The sequence below is a fragment of the Dipodomys ordii genome, unplaced genomic scaffold, assembly GCF_000151885.1.
Source record: "Dipodomys ordii isolate 6190 unplaced genomic scaffold, Dord_2.0 Scaffold67, whole genome shotgun sequence".
In the NCBI taxonomy this organism is placed as follows: Eukaryota; Metazoa; Chordata; class Mammalia; order Rodentia; family Heteromyidae; genus Dipodomys; species Dipodomys ordii.
The window spans coordinates 1,092,176-1,112,951 of record NW_012267283.1 but is presented as its reverse complement, the minus strand read 5'-3'; the positions used below and the strand labels follow the sequence as shown (position 1 = coordinate 1,112,951).

General features: G+C 42.2%; 1 protein-coding gene across 1 annotated transcript; it reads left to right on the top strand.

Moving 5' to 3' along the window:
* The first annotated feature begins 3,735 nt into the window (after window positions 1–3,735).
* On the top strand, window positions 3,736–14,685 carry Znf483 (zinc finger protein 483). Its single transcript, XM_013023223.1, has 5 exons — window positions 3,736–4,072; window positions 6,576–6,646; window positions 7,324–7,450; window positions 8,064–8,163; window positions 13,014–14,685. The coding sequence occupies exons 1-5, from the start codon at window positions 3,736–3,738 to the stop codon at window positions 14,557–14,559; spliced, it is 2,181 nt and encodes a 726-aa protein (XP_012878677.1). The 3' UTR covers window positions 14,560–14,685.
* The last annotated feature ends 6,091 nt before the right edge of the window (window positions 14,686–20,776 follow it).

The following is a 20,776-nucleotide window of genomic DNA, read 5'->3' as shown; positions in this document are numbered from 1 at the left end:
CAATCATTCTGAAGTTCATCATCGCAAATACCATTCCTATGCATAACAAATATCCATTGAGCAACTTCTGCAAACACTACTACAGATAATGTGCAGAGCCTTGGAAACACAATATGGAGCAACCTGGACAAAAATATTCATGTGGAATTTATATTCTGATGGAGAAGCTAGAACAGTCAGTAACTAACAAGCAAGAAGATGATATGGTATGTTAGAAGCACTAACAGGAGTAATGTGGATTCCCTGTAGTCAGGTGGGTGGGGGGGAGAGTTGTTGAGATCTGAAGGGGTTGGGACCCTGGGGACTGCTAGAGAAGGAACACAGCAGCCAGGCAGCTTAGTGAAATGGGGTAAGGCTATCATGAATGTAACAGGGAAGTGTGGGAGAGTTCATGGAGATGATGGGTGACCAGATTTCCTCAGGCCTTGTAAGCCTCCAGAAAAAGACAAAAAAACTCAGGCCAGGTACTGGGTAGGTCATGCCTGAAATCCTAGCTCCTCATAAGGAAGAGTTCTTAGGATCACAGTTCGAAGCCAGCCCAGGGAGGAACCATCTGAGATGCTTATCTTCAGCTAACTACCAAAAACTTTAGAAGCAGAGCTGTGGCTCAAGCAGTAGAGAACCAGCCTTGAGGGCTGGGAAGGTGGCTCAGTGGTAGAGTGCTTGCCTTGCATGCATGAGGCCCTGGGTTCAATTTCTCAGCACCACAAAAGCAGAAAAAGCCAGGTGTGGCACTGTGGCTCAAGTGGTAGAGCACTAGCCTTGAGCTGAAGAGCTGAGGGACAGCGCCCAGGCCCAGAGTTCAGGCCCATGACTGACAACAAAAAGAAAAGCAAAGAAAAGAGAACCAGCCTTGAGAGGAAAAAGAAAAACAGCTAAGAACTGCACCCAGGCCCTAAGTTCAAGCCATAGTTCACCAGCACAAAAGAAAAGCAAACTTGGATGACTCCGAGTGGAACAGAAAGGCCTTGCAGGGTTTTAAGCAGAAGAGAGATGAAATGGGTCGAATGTTTTTGAAATGACTGCCTGTCTGGGATGTGAAGAATGGACTGGAGAAGAATTGAGAAGCTATTGCGACCATCCAGCGGAGGTCAGATGGTGTTTTGCCATCTTTGGATGGTGATGGCAGGTGTGGAAGTCAGAAGATTCTTATTTGTTTAATTTAGGTGTAGCGTCATGTTTGCATTCAGCGCATGGCACCTATGCCTCTGCCGTGGAATTTTCCAGTTGGTATTTCTGGGGATGACAGTGATAGGAGAAGGTGAAGAAGGCTTGAGGTTGCCAAGAGCAGCATAGACGTGAAGGCCTGACAAAGCCCTAGGCCTCTAGGCCTCTGGCGCAGCAATAATTCTGCAGCTGACCACCTCCCCCACTCCTTCCACCACCCCCCAGCTGCTTCCCAGTGACCATGCGCAACAGGGCAGGTGGGATCCTATGGAAAGCACAGGACTTGCTAAGAGCCCGCCCAGTGCCCTCCGGGAATTGTAGTTGGGAGTCTCTGCGCAAGCGTAGTGGGTCCCACGGGCTTGCGCGCGCAGCCGCTGCAGCCTCAGGCTCGGGAAGCTCGTCGCGGTGCGGCTGGCTGCGGATGCGGTTGCGGGCGCGGGTGTGGCGCGTCCGGGGCCCTGGGTTTAGGAGCTGTGGCCGAGCCGTGGGCTCTGAGTGAGTGTGCACTGGGGCGGGATGGGGGGATGCACGGCGCACAGCCGCCTCGATGTGCCACTGCGGCGGCGGCTGCTGCTGCTGCTGCTGCTGCTGCGGGAGGCGGGTCCCGAAGTCATCCCTCCATCCCACCCGCACCCCGGGGCTCGCAACTTCAGCACCCGCGGTGTGTTGCGCGTGTGGTGGGAAGGGCGGGGCGGGGCGTCCGGTCCGGCTGGATGTGTAGCAGCATCCCTGGTTTGATACCCTCGAAACGAGTATCGTTCTTTCTCCCCGGTCCTGATCGCCAGGAATCCCTCCAGATATTTCCAGATAACTCTCCCCCCCCCACCCCATCCCGTCCATCCCGTCCCCCTTTGGCACCAGATTGCCCCTCCCCTTTCTGCCCCGGGGGGGGGGGAACATCTCCACCTGCGTCACGTTTTCACCGAGCTTCTCTTGCAAGCCTTTGGGGTCGCGATCCGTGTTTCTTAATCTTCCCTGAATCCTGGGCACCCAGCGAGGCGCTTGGGGACACGGGGAGCGCCTGAGACTGGACAAAGGAAGTCGGGCCCCTAATGTTGGACAAAGGGCTAAGTGGCGTGCTGTGCGGGCCCGTGCGCTTCCCGAGCTGTTACTATTGTCATGGTAATGGAGCCGTCAGGCCTCCTCTCCCGGGCTCTGTAGTGGTGCATTTTAAATTGCTTTGTCATTTCTTTGCGAGTGACCCAACCTCCCCCTCTTCCTCCCTCCCCTGACAAGTGCACCCCGGTCCCAGTAATGCCCGGTTCCCACCATTCTGGAGATGAGTCATTTGTAGAATAAATACACGGATGCACTTAGCACCTGCCAGTCTGTGTGCAGAGTTGCGTTTTGGTATCAAAGGAGCATTTGGAGATTCCCACCGAGGTGACTACAGAAAGGAATCGAGTTTTGAAGAAGGAGTAACAGTTTGGCAGGCGACCATAGGAAGGCAGCGTTCCAAAAAGACGGAGTAGCAAAGGATGGAAGACTATAGAGACCGGAGATGGGGAATAGAGGGTGTCGGTATTTCTTTATGGCTGCAGTGCCAAGGAAATAAATAGCTAGAACTCAAGAGATGGGGTCATCCAAGCATACCTCTAGATTGCCCCGTTGGCCTCCATCTGGGATAATTGCACCTGGAGAGGATTACAAGCAAGGGAACGACAGCATCAGGTTTTGCTTAGCCAAAGAAAATCTTTTGGCTGCAATATGAGACCTTGAAGGATCCTTTGCTTTGGGAGTTCTGTGGAGAGGGGAAATAGACTCCAGAGAGTCTTCGGAAACAATGTTGCCAGAGCTTGGCTATTAATTATAGGAAAAGTAAGGAGGAAAAGACGTCTGATTGTCGGGTGTGAAATCAGGCTTCTGAGTGGAGCAACTGGTGGGAAGTACTTGGCCATTCCCTGGTGGAGGACATGTTTTTTAAAATCAGGTTTCTCACTGCATCTCCAGGGGACTTTTTCTGTTAAACTTGGTTTATGAGGAGTAGTATTAATGACTGAAGTAACTGTTCACCTGAAAACTATCTTTAATCGACCTTAAGTAACACTTGGGCTTTTGTATATGAATTGTCCTTTGAATAGAATAGTTAGGTTTGACACTCTGAAGGAGTGTCCATGTATGTATGTGTATATATGTATTTATGTATTGTAGAATATATAAGTGCATTCAGACACCATGTAGATCTGGTATATATTTAGAAATATATGCATATATTTATGTATATGTATATATGTTTATAAATATACCTATATATTTGCATTCACATTTGTATATGTGTAAATATATATTTATATATTGTATATATATATATTTGTATAAATTATTCATATCAATCAGGCATATATCTGAACCAAAAGAATGTTTCCAGAATTATCAAGCTTGTTTTACTCATTTAATGTCTTGTTAATTCTCCTTGACAGTTTCTGCAAGACTGTAAATTGGATCGCTGGAGCTCTTCATAGTTTACTTGTATAGTGTGTTGGTGGACAGTATTGATATTCAGATAGTCTAAAAGGATCTAGATTCCTGCTGGTGATCACAATGCAAGCTGTAGTCCCCTTGAACAAGATGACGGCCGCCTCCCCAAACCTTCCATCTGTGGCTTTGCGTGCAGTAAACAAGGCCCCAAGAATGGATACTTTCAGGCAGAAGTTCAGGTGGTTCTGTTACTCAGGAGAGGCTGGACCTAGGAAAACCCTGAATCAACTCTGGGAGCTGTGCACACAGTGGCTGAGACCCGACATTAACACAAAAGAACAGATTTTAGAGCTCTTGGTGTTCGAGCAGTTCCTGTCGGTTTTGCCTGGGGAGATGAGGATTTGGGTAAAATCACAACGTCCTGAGAGCAGTGAGGATGTGGTGACCTTGATGGAAGACTTGTTCGAAACACTTGAAGAGAAGGAAGGTGAGAGTTACTGGTGGCAGGAGGAGGGGGGCAATTCTCAGTTTAGCAAAGTGAACTACTACCTGGGTGACAGTGGTTAACATCTATAGTCCTTCATACGTAGAGGCTGAGATCTGAGGATCATAGTTCAAAACCAGCCCAGGCAGGAAAGTCTGTGAGGCTTTAATCTCCAGTTAACTTCTAGAAACCCAGAGGTGGAGGTGTGGCTCAAGGGTAGAGCACCAGCCTTGAGTGAAAAAGCTAAGGGACAGCACCCAAGCCCCAAGTTCAAGCCCAGTACCAGCATACACACACACACACACACACACACACACACACACAAGAAAGTAAGTGGATTCTTCTTCAAAGGAAACTATGTTCTGCTAAGGAGGAGTCTTAAGGCTAAAAAGTAAGAATCAGGTAACCGTATACTCACAAGTACAGTCTGGAGATAAACACACCATTTCCCTGTCTATCTCAGAACTCATGGTAGAAACGTTGTATTGCTGCAACAGAGTACTTCTCCTGAGGTAAGCCTCTGGATGGACATCTCAGCAGTGTTCCATTCTAGAAGGAGCGCTTATGTCTTTGATTATGTAAGTCTGATTCTTAATTTTTACTAGTTTTAATAAAACTGACTGCAGTTCCTTCCTAAGAAGATAGGGTATAATTGGAAAAATACTTTGCCTCATGTGAGCTTCTGAGGATTTTCGGTACATATCATCCCCAAGTTCTTCAGTCTGTAGGAATCTAGTGGCCATTTGTGCCAGTACTAGGCCTTGAACTGAAAGGTCTCATGCTCTTGCTTAAGTGTTTTTGCTCAGGATTGGTGCTCTACCACTTGAGTCTCATCTCTGTTTCTCAGAGTCAATCTTGAAGCCAGCTTGGTACCTTTATTCAATAAATAACTGGGTGACGCTTGAGCAAAGCATTGTCCCAGGAGTAGGAAATGAAATAGTAGATAAAAAAGAAAATGTGCTCTTGCCTAAATACAGCATATAAATTTATGGAGTGTTTAAGAACTCTCTATTGTGCTAATTAAATATTTTAAAGCTGAGAGGTTCTGGAAGGAATGCACTTGAAATTGAAAGCATCTTTTGATGAAGTAGATATCAAAGATATATATATATATATATATTTGCATTTTCAGTCATAATCCCAGCCTGTCGTTCCTTATCACCTTTATAATTTCCCAACTGAACAACAATAAGTATCTTATTAAAATATTGGTCCATTTCAGTTCCTCAAACTTGTTCTGGATCAGCTCAGAGCAATCAAGGTGACAGTCTTACTATTATACTATTATACCTTACTGAGTATGCTAATGAATTGGTTTTTGGAAAGTACCTAAGAAACCACAGCCTAGGGGGCTGGTTGCCAGAGGAACCATCTTGTATCCTATAGAGATTTGTAGTTCACAGCCCAACCTCTACTTCAAGAGGGGCAAAAGGCTGAACTAAAAATCAATTAGTTAATCAGTCACATCGACACAATAAAAATCTTAAAAATCTAAAAGGATCAGGAGGCTGAGAGCTAAGGATTACGGGTTGAAGCCAGCCCTGGCAAGAAAGTCCTTAAGACTCTTAATCTCCAGTTAACCACCAAGCAGCTGGAAGTGGGCACCAGCCTTGAGTGAAGATGCTAAGGGAGAGCACCCAGGACTGGCACACACATTACAACACTACTACACTACACACACACAAAACCCAAAAGGATAGTATTGGGAAAAGATATCCAACATGGAGTTTCCTGGAGGTGCTGTTCCTGCAGAGGACCTTGAAGGAATTTGTGTCAGGTTGTGTCCAAGCCCTGAGTGATTTCAGAGGCGCTGAGCCCCGCCTGTATGTTCTGCCCTGACTGTTGCATCTGACTGCAGTCTAGAAAGTGAAGTGTTTCACTAACTTATGTAAGCCATTCAAGCAAAATAATTCAACCTAAGGACAGGGCCACTAGACATTGGTGAGGAATCGCAGAAGCTATGACAGGCATCTGAAGTAGGGGACTGTGTTGTAGGGCTGAAATTTCCACCTGTAGAATCTGATGCCGTGTCCTATCCTCAGTGTCTGAACTGAATTGAATTGAATTAGAGCTCTAACACTGAGCTAGTGTACACTGGAGACATGCATTGCAGAAATTTGTGACCTTGGGCTGGGAAGGTGGCTCAGTTGGTAGAGTGCTTACCTTGCATGCATGAGGCCCTGGATTCAATTCCGCAGCACCACATAAGCAGAAATACTGGAAGTGGCACTGTGGCTCAAGTGGTAGACTGCTAGCCTTGAGCTGAAGAGCTGAGGGACAGTGCCCAGGCCCAGAGTACAGGCCACCACCACCAACAAATAATAACTAACTAAATAAATAAATATGTGGCCTTCCCAAATCTGCACACACATCCAGGGACATGTAAGTTCTGTGTTGAATAATGGAAGAAATTGATGTGACTTCCCCCTTGTATATTTGGAAACATAAAAGGATTTGCCTGAAGAATCCATCTGAAAGATGATGGACTGTTTTTTAACCTTCCTAGATTCTGTTGCTTGCAAAGAGGAGAACTTAGAAGATGAAATGGTGGCTGTTCCTCCAAGCACGGGGTCAAGTGTAAGTTTTCTCTCACTGGTTTTCATTCTTTCTTTCTTTCTTTTTTTTTTTTTTTGTCATGGGGCTTGAACTCTGGGCCTGGGCACAGTCCCTCAGCTCTTCAGCTCAAGGCCCGCACTCTACCACTTGAGCCACAGCACCACCTCTGGTTTTCTGGTGGTTTATTAGAGATAAGAGTCTCACAGACTTGCCTGTTTGGACTGGCTTTCAACTGCGATCCTCAGCTCTCAGCCTTCTGAGTAGCTAGGATTAAAGGCATGAGCCAGCAGCACCCAGCTTGGTTTTCATTCTTAACTGAAGTACCTGGGCTGTTAGTGAGTGACGTAAATGAACTTACATTAATTTTGAAAATGTTGAGGATGCAAGTCATGCCTTTCCTTTCTACTTTGCCTTTTAATCTTAGAAAATCAATGTATAAGGAGTTAACTTGATCAATGTTAAATGATCTAGAGAATTCTTGTAGGGTGCTTTACCACCAGACTCTGAGTAGGAAAGTCATGGAGTGTATAATACCTTTTTTCTGTATCTTAGTAAAAGTGGTGTAATAGCTACACTGTCTTGCTTTGGAAATCTTAAAAGCTTGAATACCATCAGAATGGTCACTCTGTAACCAAATCTAAAGATTTGGAGAAGTATGAGGTTGGGAATGATGCAGTGCAATTCCTGTGGTATCCTAGGAACCCATAATGTTTGAAGAAGTGGCTGTGGACTTTTCCAGAAGTGAGTGGAAGAAGCTGGAGCCTTCTCAGCGGGAGCTGTATAAGGAAGTGCTGCTGGAAAGCTTAGGAAATCTGGAATCACTGGGTAAAGAGATTCTTTCTTCATGGTCCAGCCTCTGTCTCTGTGCTGTGGGTATGAGATGCTTTAAGTTTGTTATTCTGGGCATTCAGAACCTGAAAAAAAATCCTAAAAATAGATCTTAAAAATATATTTTCTGCATTCTTTCCTCTTAAAACTAGATCTTAGTTTCATCAAGTTGGAACTATGGAACATCAGTGGGGTCTTAAGTGCTATGCTTTCCTCCATTTCCTTCTTCCTTGAGTTCTAATATTGAATCTTTATATGTGGTGTGTGTGTGTGTGTGCATGTATGTGTGTGTATGTCCAAGCATGGGCTTAAACTCAGGGCCTTGCACTCTTACGTGGCTTTTTAATTAAAGGCTGGCACTCTACCACTTCCAGCTTTTTGCTGGTTAGTTGGAGATAAAAGTCTCTCAGCCTTTTATGCCTGGGTTGGCTTCCAATCAAGATCTTCAGATCTTAGCCTACTGAGTAGCTAGGATTACACACATGAGCCACTGGCTCCTGGATTCAAAATTACATGTTTTGTCTTTTCTGGAAAACCAGAGTCTATATAGGAATATTGTTGCATTTGTATTCTGTGTACAATCATTTTCTATTCTTTTCTCCATGAGCAGGCTTTCCAGTGTCCAAGTTCAATTTGCTTTCTCAGCTAAAGTGGATTAAGTTGCCAAAACTACTGGAAAAAGAACTCTCAAAAGATTCGAGACCAGGTAAGTTGGTGAAAGATATGACAATGAAAATGGTTGTTTACCAAGTGAGTTGGGAAGTGACCTTATGAAAGCTGGACAGGCCACTGTTAAAATAAAAAGATGGTTAAAGGAGAGTGTTTCCCTTCCTGGAATGTTAATATTTCTATTTTTTATTTTGAAAGTATAGGACATTTCATTAGCAAAAGAACACACTTTCAGTAGACCAAAAACATGCCATCCCCAGAATGACAATCTAGAATATTCCTCTTTTTTGGGGGAGGGGGTAGGGGGAGTCATGGTGCTTGAACTCAGGCTGGGCACTGTCCTTGAGCTCTCTCTCTCTCTCTCTTTTTTTTTTGTTGGGCTTGAACTTTGGGCCTGGGCGCTGTCCTTCAGCTCTTCAGCTCAAGGCTAGCACTCTACCACTTGAGTCATAGCGCCACTTCAGGCTTTTTCTGCTTATGTGGTGCTGAAGAATTGAACCAAGGGCCTCATGCATGCAAGGCAAGCACTCTATCACTGAGCCACCTTCCCAGCTCCCTTGAGCTCTTTTTGCTCAAGGCTAGTGCTCTACCACTTTGAGCCACAGCACCACTTTTGGTTTTCTGGTGGTTGATTGGAGATAAGAGCTTCATGCACTTTCCTGCTTGGGCTGATTTTGAACCATGATCCTCACATCTCAGCCTCTTGAGTAGCTATGATTACAGGTGTGAGCCACTGGATTCTGGCTTAGAATATTCCTTTTTAATAGGAAAGACATTTGATTTGGGTCCTGGTGAAGTATATATGTCAAAATATACTATGCCATACAAGAGACTTCCTGGGGAAAATTCCAAGTGATGAGAAATGACAAGGAACCTGGGGGATCTAGGAGAGCTTTCTGCACGGTGCAGATAGAAACTCTGTGAATGAGAGGGAGAGGAAGGAAGGAAGATTGGGGAAGAAGAATCTTAACCTGAAGAACAATTTTAAGAAAAGTTCAGACAAGACCAAAAAAAATGCTTGGGCCAAAGTCACCTGTCAGGGGATTTCTGTATCTTAAAGAAATGGGGCGAAGTGTCCCTGTACTCTTGATGGGTAGGAAACAGTAGGTTTGTAGCAGCAGCAGCAGCAGCAGCAGGGGCTGTCAGGCAGTCTCCCATAAGAGATCCATGAAGCAAAGCAGATATCCAAACAAAACATATTATTAAAGCCATGCACTGATGGCTCATACCTGTAATCCTAGCTACTGAGGAGCCTGAGATCTGAGGATTTTAGTTCCAAACCAGCCCAGGCAGGAAAGTCAGTGAGATTCTTATGTCCAATAAAGTACTAAGGAAAAGCTGGAAGTAGTGCTGTGGCTCAAGTGGCAGAGCACTAGCCTTGAGCAAAAAAAGCTCAGGGACAGTGCCAGGCCCAGAGTTCAAGCCCCCAGTTTGGCCCCAGGACGGGCCAAACAACAACAACTAAACCATGCTACTAATGTCTGCATAATGACATTGTATTTTAATAATGGCACAGACAAGGAGCTGTGGGAATACAGGTTCTGGAGCCACAATGGTTTTTCTTACCAATTTCAACTTTGATGGCACAAAGGCATTTCATTTCATAAGCAGTAGAAACTGCACCTTGAATTCTGAGTGTCTGTCTTATTCTTGGCTAACAGTATATAGTCCAATACTCTGTGGTAAGGCTAGATAAAGGCTGAAACTACAGGTTCCAGTGGCCCCACAGGCACAAAGAGGAACAATCAGTGCTTTTACTCTTTGTGTTGCTGAAGAGTGATGGTCAGTAGTTTAGGCCTATTAGATGCATTTCTCCCTCTGGAGAGTGGGGTTTACCTGGATGGACTTGACCCCATCATAAGTGGAGCGGTGAGTGTCTATATACAGAGGACCAAGAATTTCTTAGCACTTAGATCTTTTATTTATTTATTTTTTTAGTTGGTCATGGGGCTTGAACTCAGGGTCTGGGTGCTAACCCATTCTTAGCAGCGCTCAGATCTTGGGGGATATAGCAGGAGTTCACCCAGTAGAAAGCATATTTAGAAATTCCCATTTTTGTTAAAGGAAGAAAAGAAATGCACGTATGTCTGAGTATATGGATAAGATATTTGGATTTTTAATAGCTAGAAAATGTTCATTTTAACACTGTTATTTGACAGAGATCAGGTTTTTGTTTTCCCCATTATCCTTCTCAGTATCTTCTTACAATTTAGCTTTTGGCCTTCTTAAAATTTAACCTCAAAAAGATCTATTAATACCTCCATTTACTTTAAAGAAAAAGTGATTTATCTCATTGTCTAACACATTTATTTTAGTCAGCTTGTTGAGTGTGTCTAGTATGGTTACATAAGTAAAATATAGCAGTTGTCTTATGTTTAAGCAATATTTTGAACAGTTTAATTCCAAAAATCGATTCACAGGCCTTTTAATTTTATTTTGTCCCAGTACTGGGAATTGAATTCAGGCTTTTGTGCTTTTTAGGCAAAGTACCCTAAAACATGAGCCAGGCCTCTGACTCTTTTGGTTTTTGTTACTTTTTACATAGGGTCTTGCTTTTTGACGAAGTGGCTATGAACTGGAATCTCCCTATTTATGCTTTCCACATAGTTAGGATGGCTGCTGGCATGTACCACCATGCCCAACTTTTTTTTGTTTTTGAAAATTCACTTTATTGTTATTTTTGAGGTGATATACAAGGGGGTTACATTTACATACATCAGATAATAAGTACATTTCCTTTTGCAAAATGTCACTGTTCCCTCAGTCTCTCCCATTCCTTCCCTCCCATCTCCACCCAGGAGTTGCATAGTTCACTTTCATCAAGTGCACTCCACTGCCGCCCTTTTTCACCCTTTTCCCTCAGATTCTGTGCCCTCCTCCCACCCTCCAACATATGTGCATGTGTATACACCATATATAAGGTAAAGAATATTGAAAAAGAAAAAAAAACCTTAAGATCCTTTGTTTCCATATCTTCAGTATGTATATTATTTTACATATACATATGAAGAGGTGCTTGGGTCTTGCACCTTTGTAATTCTCTCCTAAGACTATCCTCTTTTGGTCTCATTTTATGTGAGTATCTAGAATCTTGGGTAATTTGTAATATCCCAGGGTGTTTTAGATCCAACTTCCACATATCAGGGAGAACATGTGCTGTTTGTCTCTCTGATCTTGTTCAACTTTTAATGATTGAGATGGGATTTTATGATCTTTTTGCTTCAGCTGGCCTTGAACTGTGATCCTTCCTAGGAGCTAGGATTACAGGAGCAAGCAACCATATAACTGGAGTAAAGTGTTTTTGTCAGACAAAGCAGAGTCAATAGCTATAATTTTGTAAAATCAGTGCAAGTCAGTAAGGATCGTTAAGTAAGAAAAATGAGCAGAGAATTTGAGCAAGTAACTGACAAAATTTTAAACTAATTATATTTAGAGAGACAATATTATTAGGAGTAAAATTTACAAATACTTAAAGATCATTTGATCAGAGATGATCATTTTTCCTCATTTCAGATGTTTGTACTCCTTAGGTATTATGTACAGTGGTATAATCTTTGTACCTTTTGGTTTACTAATTCTGCTTTGATGACAGTAGTATGGAAATAACTTTCCCCCCACTGGTATTAGGGGTTGAACCCTGACCTTCATACATGCTTAGCATACACTATTACTGAACTACACCCCTTGCCTTAGAAACATTAATTATTTGATAAGAGCCCAATAAAGGAATAGCTAAGTAAATGAAAAAGTACATAGTCATGTAAGTGATTAAAACTACCTTAGGAAGAATTATCAGATTAGAAACAGTTATAAGCGAGAAAAGTGATGATACCTGTGCATATTTTACTACCTAAAGTATACAGTAAATATCCTAGAAGAAAATTCATGCAACTTTTGGGTAGTAGGATTTTGAGGGGTTTTGTATTTCATAAATTGTCCTTTTCTGATATTTGAAAGTGATTGTGGACCTTCTGATAACCTTTGGAAGTCTAGCCTAGCTAGCACTGCTTGTCTGTGATGTGATGAATGTTTTGTATAAAATCAGTCAAGAGCATGTCCCTCGGTGTCAGGCTAATGTGACATAATACATGTAACCTTAGGCAGGCTGCTGACCCATGTCTTGTGTGCCCAGTTATCACATTCATGAAGCAGGAACAGTGCCACGTCTTGCTTTGGGTTTCGGTGAAGAGTAAGTAAAGCAATGCAAATCAAGTGCTTGGTGTCAAACCTGGTGTTTGGTATGTGCACGATCATTTTTTAAAGCAAAATGTTTAGATACAGAAGGAATAGATTTGAACATATTACAGACATCTAAAATGAATGTGAGAACTGGCATCTCTTACTATAAAGCACAAACTTTTCAATCATCATTTTCCCTCGTTTTTTGTTTATCCTATTTTCCCCTGTATTGTTTTTCTTTCTTTTCCATGCTTTTTTTCTTTTATTGTGAAGATGCTGTCCAGAGGGGTTATAGTTACATGAGTAAGGCAATGAGTACATTTCCTGTCAAGCATTGTTACCCCCTCCTTCGTTATTCTCCCACTATCCCTTCCCTCCCCTACCTCTCTCTCTTTTTTTTCTGTTTTTTTAAAAAAAATTTTTTGGGCAATTCTTTTGGGCTTCTTTTGCTCAAGGCCAGCACTCTAGCACTTGAGCCACAGTGCCACTTCCAGCTTTTTCTGTTTATGTGGTACTGAGGAATCCAACGTAGGGCTTCATGCATGCTGGCACTCTGCCACTAATCCACATTCCCAGCCTTTACAACACTCTTAATTGAGAACTGTCCAAGTAGTATTTCTTGTCATCATTACTCTCTGTTCCTATTTTAGTTCTAAACATAGCAACTGGAAACACTTCGTTTCTTGTTTCTTTTAGAGGATGAGCCCCGAAGTAATTTTGACAATCTTTTGGAAGAATTTACTTTAGAGAAAATAATAGAAAAATGCTTCGAGGATGATGGCTACGGCTTCATGGCAGAATTCCAGAAACATCACGGCATTGCTGAGGAGGATGGAGGCAAACGGAGACATTCCAAAGGAACACAGAAAAAAACTCAGAGGAAAGGCGATAAGGGAGAAGAAAGTGACCCAGAAAAGAGTCTCACTGGAAAAAATCCCAAGCGAACTTCCGACCTAATCAAATATATGAGAGCTTATTTAAAGAAGAAGAAGGCTCAGCAGTCTAATGAAGGTAAGAAACCCTTCAGTTTCCATTCAGATCTTGTCTTGAACTGCAAAGAACATACTGCAGAAAAGTCACGGAAACATAGTGAGAATGGAAAGGGCGTTACTCACTCTTCGTCTCTAGCTGAACATAAGAAACATCAGAAAATTCGTTTGGGGGAGAAGTCTCAGAAGTGCAGTAAATGTGGGGTAACTTTCACTCAAAGCTCATCTTCTAAGAACAGCACCTCTACATGTGAAAAATGTCAGAAGAACTTACGTCAAGATACAGCCACAAATAAAGATAAGAGACCTGAGAATGGAGAAAAAAGTCGTAAGTGTGGTAAGTGTGGAAAATGCTTCGGCTATTCCGCACTTACCAAACGTCCTAGAAATCTTACTGGAGAGAAGCCCTACACGTGTATTAAATGTAGAAAAGCTGCCAGCAATAGCTCCTCACGCTCCTCGGGTCGTGGAAGTCCCACTGACGAAAAGCTCTGTAAGTGTGATGTGTGTGGAAAAAGTTTCACCGTCATTCACCACCTCATGAAACATCAAAGAACTCATACTGGAGAAAAACCTTATGCCTGTAAAGACTGTGGGAGAGCCTTCAGTGATAGCTCATCTCTTAGTCAACATCAGCGGATTCACACTGGAGAAAAACCGTATAAATGCAGCGAATGTGACAAATCCTTCAGTCACAGCTCTTCCCTTACCAAACATCAGAGAATTCATACTGGAGAAAAGCCCTATAAATGTGATGACTGTGGCAAAACCTTTAGACAGAATTCTTGCCTTACCCGCCATCAGAGAATTCACACTGGAGAAAAACCCTATGTATGTAAGGACTGTGGAATGGCGTTCACCCACTTTACATCTGCCCTTTATCATCAACGGCTTCATTCAGGAGAAAAGCCTTACAAATGTGACGAGTGTAAGAAAGCTTTCTCCTCCCATTCCCTCCTCAGTCGCCACATGAGAAGTCATACTGGGGTGACGCCTTACAAATGCAAGGAATGTGGGAAAGTCTTCCGGCAAAGTTCATCTCTTAATGAACATTTCCGAGTTCATACTGGAGAGAAACCCTATGAATGTGATGTTTGCGGAGCAACTTTCCATCGGACCTCACTCCTTGTAGAACACGTAAAAATTCATGCCAGAAATAGAAAATACCCTTGCAATAAATGCGATAAGGTATTTAAATGTAACAATAGCCTTGTCAAACACCGGGTGGTTCACGCTACAAGTGATTCTAAGAAAGGGGAGGAGAAGTGATTGTAAGAAAGGGATGTAAAGCAATTAGGTAGAAGCTGCAACTTTGGTGGGGTGGATAGCTAGAAAAATAACTTCCCCACTCATCCCTCTTCTCTTTGATGACATAAATGGCTGGTAAAGAGTAATTAGTTGGCAAAATCATGGGGAAAGTGAAGAACTCATGGTATGAGTGACAAATTTGTACAGTTTTTTCTGGGAATTTCCCCCTCTCTTCTCCCTTCCAGTATAATGGAAAGAGAATGTGACTGGACTTAGAATCTGAGTCCTGCCCAGTTTGCCAATCAACTCACCTTGCACAAATCATCCAACCTTTCAGAATTTTAGTTTTTTTGTTGGTAAAGAATGAAGAGTTGGGATTACCCATCTCTAATTTTGTTTTTGGAGCTCTGATACTCATGGGGGGAAAGATAAAAACATTTTTGATTCACTAAAATTTGTATTGTTTGTAGAGTAGAGAACTTCTTGCAGGATACTGGAATTCTGGTTTAGTGGGGATGTAGTGTACTTCTTGAATACGTGTGCAGGACTTCCTAGAATGTAATAAATAGAAATGTCAGGGAAGGCCCCTCTTTTTTTTCTTTCTTTTGGGTACTGGCTCAGTACCTTGGCACCTGAGCCAACCCCACCAGGAGACTAACAGAGCTAGGAAATCAGATTGGTTTTAGGGAAAAAGAAATCTCTTGAAACTGGCTGTTCTGGGTGGATTATCTTTTGCCAAATAGAATTATTTATTTTTTGTCTGTAATAAGCAAAGCTTCCTCCATTAGGAAGTACATTCTGCTTAGCAAAACTTAAAAGCTGTTAGATTGTATCTGATTGGTCCCTTAGGAGTGTTTTGTTGGTCTGTGGTAGTTGTAGTGAGTGGGGTATATCTACTTAGTTGCCAACTATTTGGAAAATAGGGAATTCATATTTTCTTTTGTTTTTTAAAATAAGGATTGTCTGAAACATTATCAGTAGCTGCCATGTTCAGCTGAAGAATCTGCTCTCTAAATTGCCAAATTCTGGTTTATGATCTGACTTTCCCATTTAAGAAATAATATTTTAATCCCTGATACTAGAGAGAGTATGCAGTAAAATCTAAATGCACCCTATTGATAACAAGTAAAGTTCAGGAAGGGAACATAGAATTATATGTTTTCAGTTGTACAACTAGACCTTGAAGGAACAGAATCTATGGATATTGGTAGCTGTTCCTTAGAAACTTAATTGATGGGGGTCTGAATAAAACTTTCCTACTGAAAAAGAAACTAAAGACCCTGAATGAGTTGGGTTTGGGACTCAGGTCATTGGAGTCCAGCGAAGCCCCTCTGGCTCAACAGTGGTGAGACGTAAGTTCTAAATGTTGCCATCAGAGTCAGGTCCTATAAGAAAATTACCTCAGGAAATTCTGGGCTTATGGAAGTGAACAAACCTTAATGCTGATCTGAGAGTAATGAACATTTGCTGTAACTTAATGTGCTTAGGTCTGAAATTCTACCTCTTGTAGGTATAAGGCTTTTTGTTTCTTTCTGATCCTACCTCCTTTCTTTCCCCAAAGCTTGAAATTCAAGTATTATTAAGTGATGAAGTTGTTTTGCATAGTTTACATATGTCATTGCTGAAGGACCAATCAAAGATTCTTTTCATGTATCCATGAAAAGAAAATGGCTTTGAAGAGTCATTCACACTGGTTTAATGTTTTTTTTTCTGAAAAAGTATAATTTATAGAGAGAATTTAGGAAGTAATGTTTATTGTTTAGGTTTTCATAAGGGATGTTTTATCCTAATATCTATTAAGAATAAAAAACAAACATTTTACAGCTTTATTGAAGCATAATTTAGCACAGGAAATCTTAAGACTTTTTGAAGTCATCCAGGTAACACTGACAAAGAATGAAAGGTCATCCTGTGTGTTTTCTATTTCATTGGTTCCATCAGTGACAATTATTCCATGGCGTTTAGGCATGTGTAGTGAACAGCTTTACCATCCAAGTCCTTGTGACACTGGGAGTCTGCTTCAGAAAACTGAACAAGAATATGTTTAGTATGAATTGCAGATTGGAATAAACCTATGAGGGCAAAGTCATCGCTTGTTTTAAGATTCCAATACAAAGCTAGAATCTCATCTTCATGATAGAAAACTCATCTGTCTCTAGCTGAAATTCCTCAATAGATTTAAAAATTGCCAAAAAAATCTGTCATTCATTAGAGATTTTAGGCAAAAAAAAAATTGATGTTTCTTTTGTAAATTGGAATGTTGAAACATAATAGACCCCGTTTCCCTTGTTTGTGTTAACATGATTCATCTAAACTGAAAATACTTGAAACTTTTCAGATTTTGAATCAATTGGTCTCTGTTCATAAAAGATATCTGTGTAAGTATGTTCCAGGAGAAAAATGTGATTTGCTCACGTCCTGAGCAAAACTGTCTTAATGGTGTACTTGAAATTTTCATTTTTTGTGGGTGTTTTTAAAATATCTCCTTTCACAGTTTTGTAGGTAGATGATGATACTTAAGATCATTTCTTTTTAATCTTTCCAAGATTCTTTTGAGTGTATGCTTATGTAAAAAGCAAACTTTTATATCTAGCCTAGTGTTTACACACTCAGAGCCTGTGAAAAGTTGGTTAGATCGTTTTTGTTGGAACTTTGGACAAGTTAATGTGGCTTCTCTTGACTACGTTGTTGAGGAATTATGGAGGTGTGAAATTTGTCTTAAGTATTGCGTGCTTTCTCTAACACTTGAACTGAACAAACAATTTTGTTTGTTTTGCTGCTGTACATTGCGACTACCATTTGTCCATCCATCCATTGTGGAATGTATGCACAGTGCTTTGCTAGTCGCTTTTTCTCTGTACTGTACCAGTTGTACAAGCTTCTGTATCTGCACTGGCTTCTGCCTTAGTAATATGCCTTTGATTAAAATTTAAATATTTTTCCATGTTTTTACCTAGAAAATAGTGAATAGTTCAATTTAAGGTTAGAATGTACATATGTGGTGCTGTCTCCAGTCTGCATAGGTGTACCCTAACTTGTGCCATCTGCTTAAAAATATCTAAGTCAACCCATCATGCTATTCCATCTGTGCATAGAGAGAAGTCATCCAACATGAGATCAGTTTGTTGATACTGACTAGATTGGTGATGTGTCTGTGGGTTACACTAAAAATGTACATTCCTGTACGGACGGTATAATACAACAGTGTTTTATGCTTTACAGTGTTGAAAGTGAATTGTAGCTCTATTGAAACAATAAAGTTGGGTGTAATAAAAACAGTATTTGATTGTATTTCAGTTTTTTTCAATCTGAAGATATGGCGTAACAGGCATTTCCAGTTCTCGGTAGCCTCATGTGGCTACCATATTGGATGATGTTGGGTTAGAAAAAGCAATGCTTGCCAATTACAGAAAAGCTACAAGTTACTGTAGTTTACCTCAGTAAAAGTTTGTTCCACACAGATTTGCAACATCTTGTTGCTCTTCAAAATTTACTATTCATCTGGAACATGCTGGCATGCCAGGTCTGAGAAGTATGGAAAGGGAGAAGCCATACATTGCAGTGCACAATGTTTTTCCAACACTGGTTTACAACTAGGTCACAAGTAGGTCTGCAGATGTGCTAGGGTATTGCAGAGGTCTTGTGGGTACTTCCCAGCCCTGCTGACACTATTAAACAACATGAACTATTATTGTTGGGAATTGATTAACAAATGGAACTGGCAGGTCTAACTTTTGGCCTAAAGGTGTTATGGAAAATTAGTTGTGGTACTAAGGATACTGTAACCATGAAAATTTTGCAACCTGGGGCTTAGAAATGACTTCTCTTGTAGAGCAGAAATCAGTTCCATGATCCTTACTTATCCACAGAGGAGGCTGGCAAGTGTCTTAGGCTCATGGTAAGCACACAGACTAGTTTTGCCACAGTCTTTGGCCGTACTTTTTTTTTTTTTTTCCTGCATGAAGAACATGCTTTTGTCTCCCCAAAGTCTAATGCAATGTTTATAACTCAAAAGTCCAGAGTCTCTGAATAAGAAACTTGAGCCTCATTTAGAGGTTTGTTTTTGCCTTTGGGACCTACTAACCTTCCTTGGAGCAGTACACTGCAAAAACTATGCCTTGCTCTGAGAAGGATCTCCTGATGTCCTGGTAGGACAGAAGAAAGTAGAAAAGCCAAGTGCTGGTGGCTCACACCTGTAATCCTAGCTACTCAGGAGGCTGAGTAAGGTTCATGGTTCAAAGCCAGCTTGGGCAGGAAAGTCCATGAGACTTTTTTTTTCCCATGAGACTTTGATTTTCAATAAACCACTAGAAAACCGGAAGCGGCACGGTAGCTCAAGTGGTGAAGTGTTCACCTTGAGCTGAAGAGCTGAGGGACAGCGCCCAGGCCCAGAGTTCAAGCCCCACTACCAACAAAGAAGAAAGTAGGCAGAAGAAAGCTATTTCTTGTTATACAGGATTCTACTCAATCAAGTTGGGATCCCCAAGTAAACAGCCTTTCAAGTTCTATTTAATGAAAGGTAAAACTTCTTTGCTGTGAGGGAATGGTTATTACTTGCCCCGTCAAGCTGGTTTCTGTATTTGGGCAAGACTTTGCCATGGGTTGGGTCCTTTGTTGCTTTTTGGGACAAGACATTCCAGGCTCATTTTGCATCCTTTCTGCTCCAGCCCTAGAACAATATATTTCTTCAAGAAGCTGTAGTTTCTTTTGGTAGAAAACTGAATGTAAGCAGGGTGCTGGTGGCGTACACCTGTAATCCTAGCTACTCAGGAGGCTGAGATCTGAGGATTGTGGTTCAAAGCCAGCCCAGGCAGGAAAGTCTGTGAGACTTATCTCCAATAAGCCACCAGAAAACTGGAAGTGGCACTGTGGCTTAAGTGGTAGAGCGCTTGCCTTGAGCTGAAGAGCTGAGGGACAGCACCCAGGCCCAGAGCTCAAGCCCCATAACAGACAAAAAAGAAAAGAAAAAGAAAATAGAATTTAAATGTCTTATTAGGGATTCTGGGGAACTCATTGCTATTGGACTGTCACTACTTTAGGCCCACATAGTGAACAGAATTAAGGAATGGATACCCTTCGGTAGATAAACACGTTTGAATGTGTATGTAGTATATGCATACATGTACTCTGTCTCATGGAGTTAACAGAAATACCTATGATTCCGATCTCATATCAACAAGGCTCTTCCCATGCTTATAACTCCCTAACAAATTCTGATTGCCTTTGGTTAAATTTGTCATCACTGTCTTTGAGCAAACGTGTTATTATCTCAAGGTAACCGCTGATCACCACCACTCCCTTTCTCCTGCCCTCCACTCCAGCTCGGACATCCTGCACCTCCCATCATTCTTGCTTCCACATGTGAACACTGTCCTTGTAATGCCTGGGCTCAAACAGGTCATGCGGGCCCCCTGCTACACACAAGCTTCAGTCAAGGCTCTGACCTAAACACTGCTTGCTGGTCATGCTTCCCCATGGCAAAGATCTCTTCAAATTGCTTAAGAATCCACTGGTTTCCTAAGTGGATACAGTCTTCCCTAATTGGGGTCACATACCTACTACAGGCCACCCCTCCATGTGGACCTGCTTAGACTGCCTGATCTCTCATCCCTTCGCTCTGCTTGTACTCTTGCGTTCTCATACGAGGGATCCTTCCTGTTCAAACGCCCTCCTCACTTGGCTTGGACTCCAGAACTCTTCCTCAGGCCTTGGTCTCCCTCAGTCACATGACTTCTGTGGACTTTGGACATACCATGCTGGGGAGTCCTACTATGACTCAGCAGCCATATTCATTTTGCTTGGGCTCCAACTCCTGTCACTAGGTGAAAACACTATCCATTGTCCCTACTCTGGCTTCTCATGCCAGGCAGCCGGCCTCCCTCTGCACGCCCCCTTCCCTTACTCTGAGCCACAGGTTTCTCTACCCTGGACCCCAGCAGGCAGCAGATAATGTGTTCTGTACAATCTTACATCATTAGCTTGAATAGTTTAGAAAGACAAGGCACAAAAAGTACTTTTATTAAAGGCTGGGCGCTGGTGGCTCACGCCTGTAATCCTAGCTACTCAGGAGGCTGAGATCTGAGGATCGCGGTTCAAAGCCAGCCTGGGCAGGAGAGACCTTGAGACTCCTATCTCCAATAAACCACCAGAAAACCGGAAGTGGCACTGTAGCTCAAGTGGTAGAGCACTCACCTTGAGCTGGAGAGCTGAGGGACAGCGCCCAGGCCCAGAGTTCAAG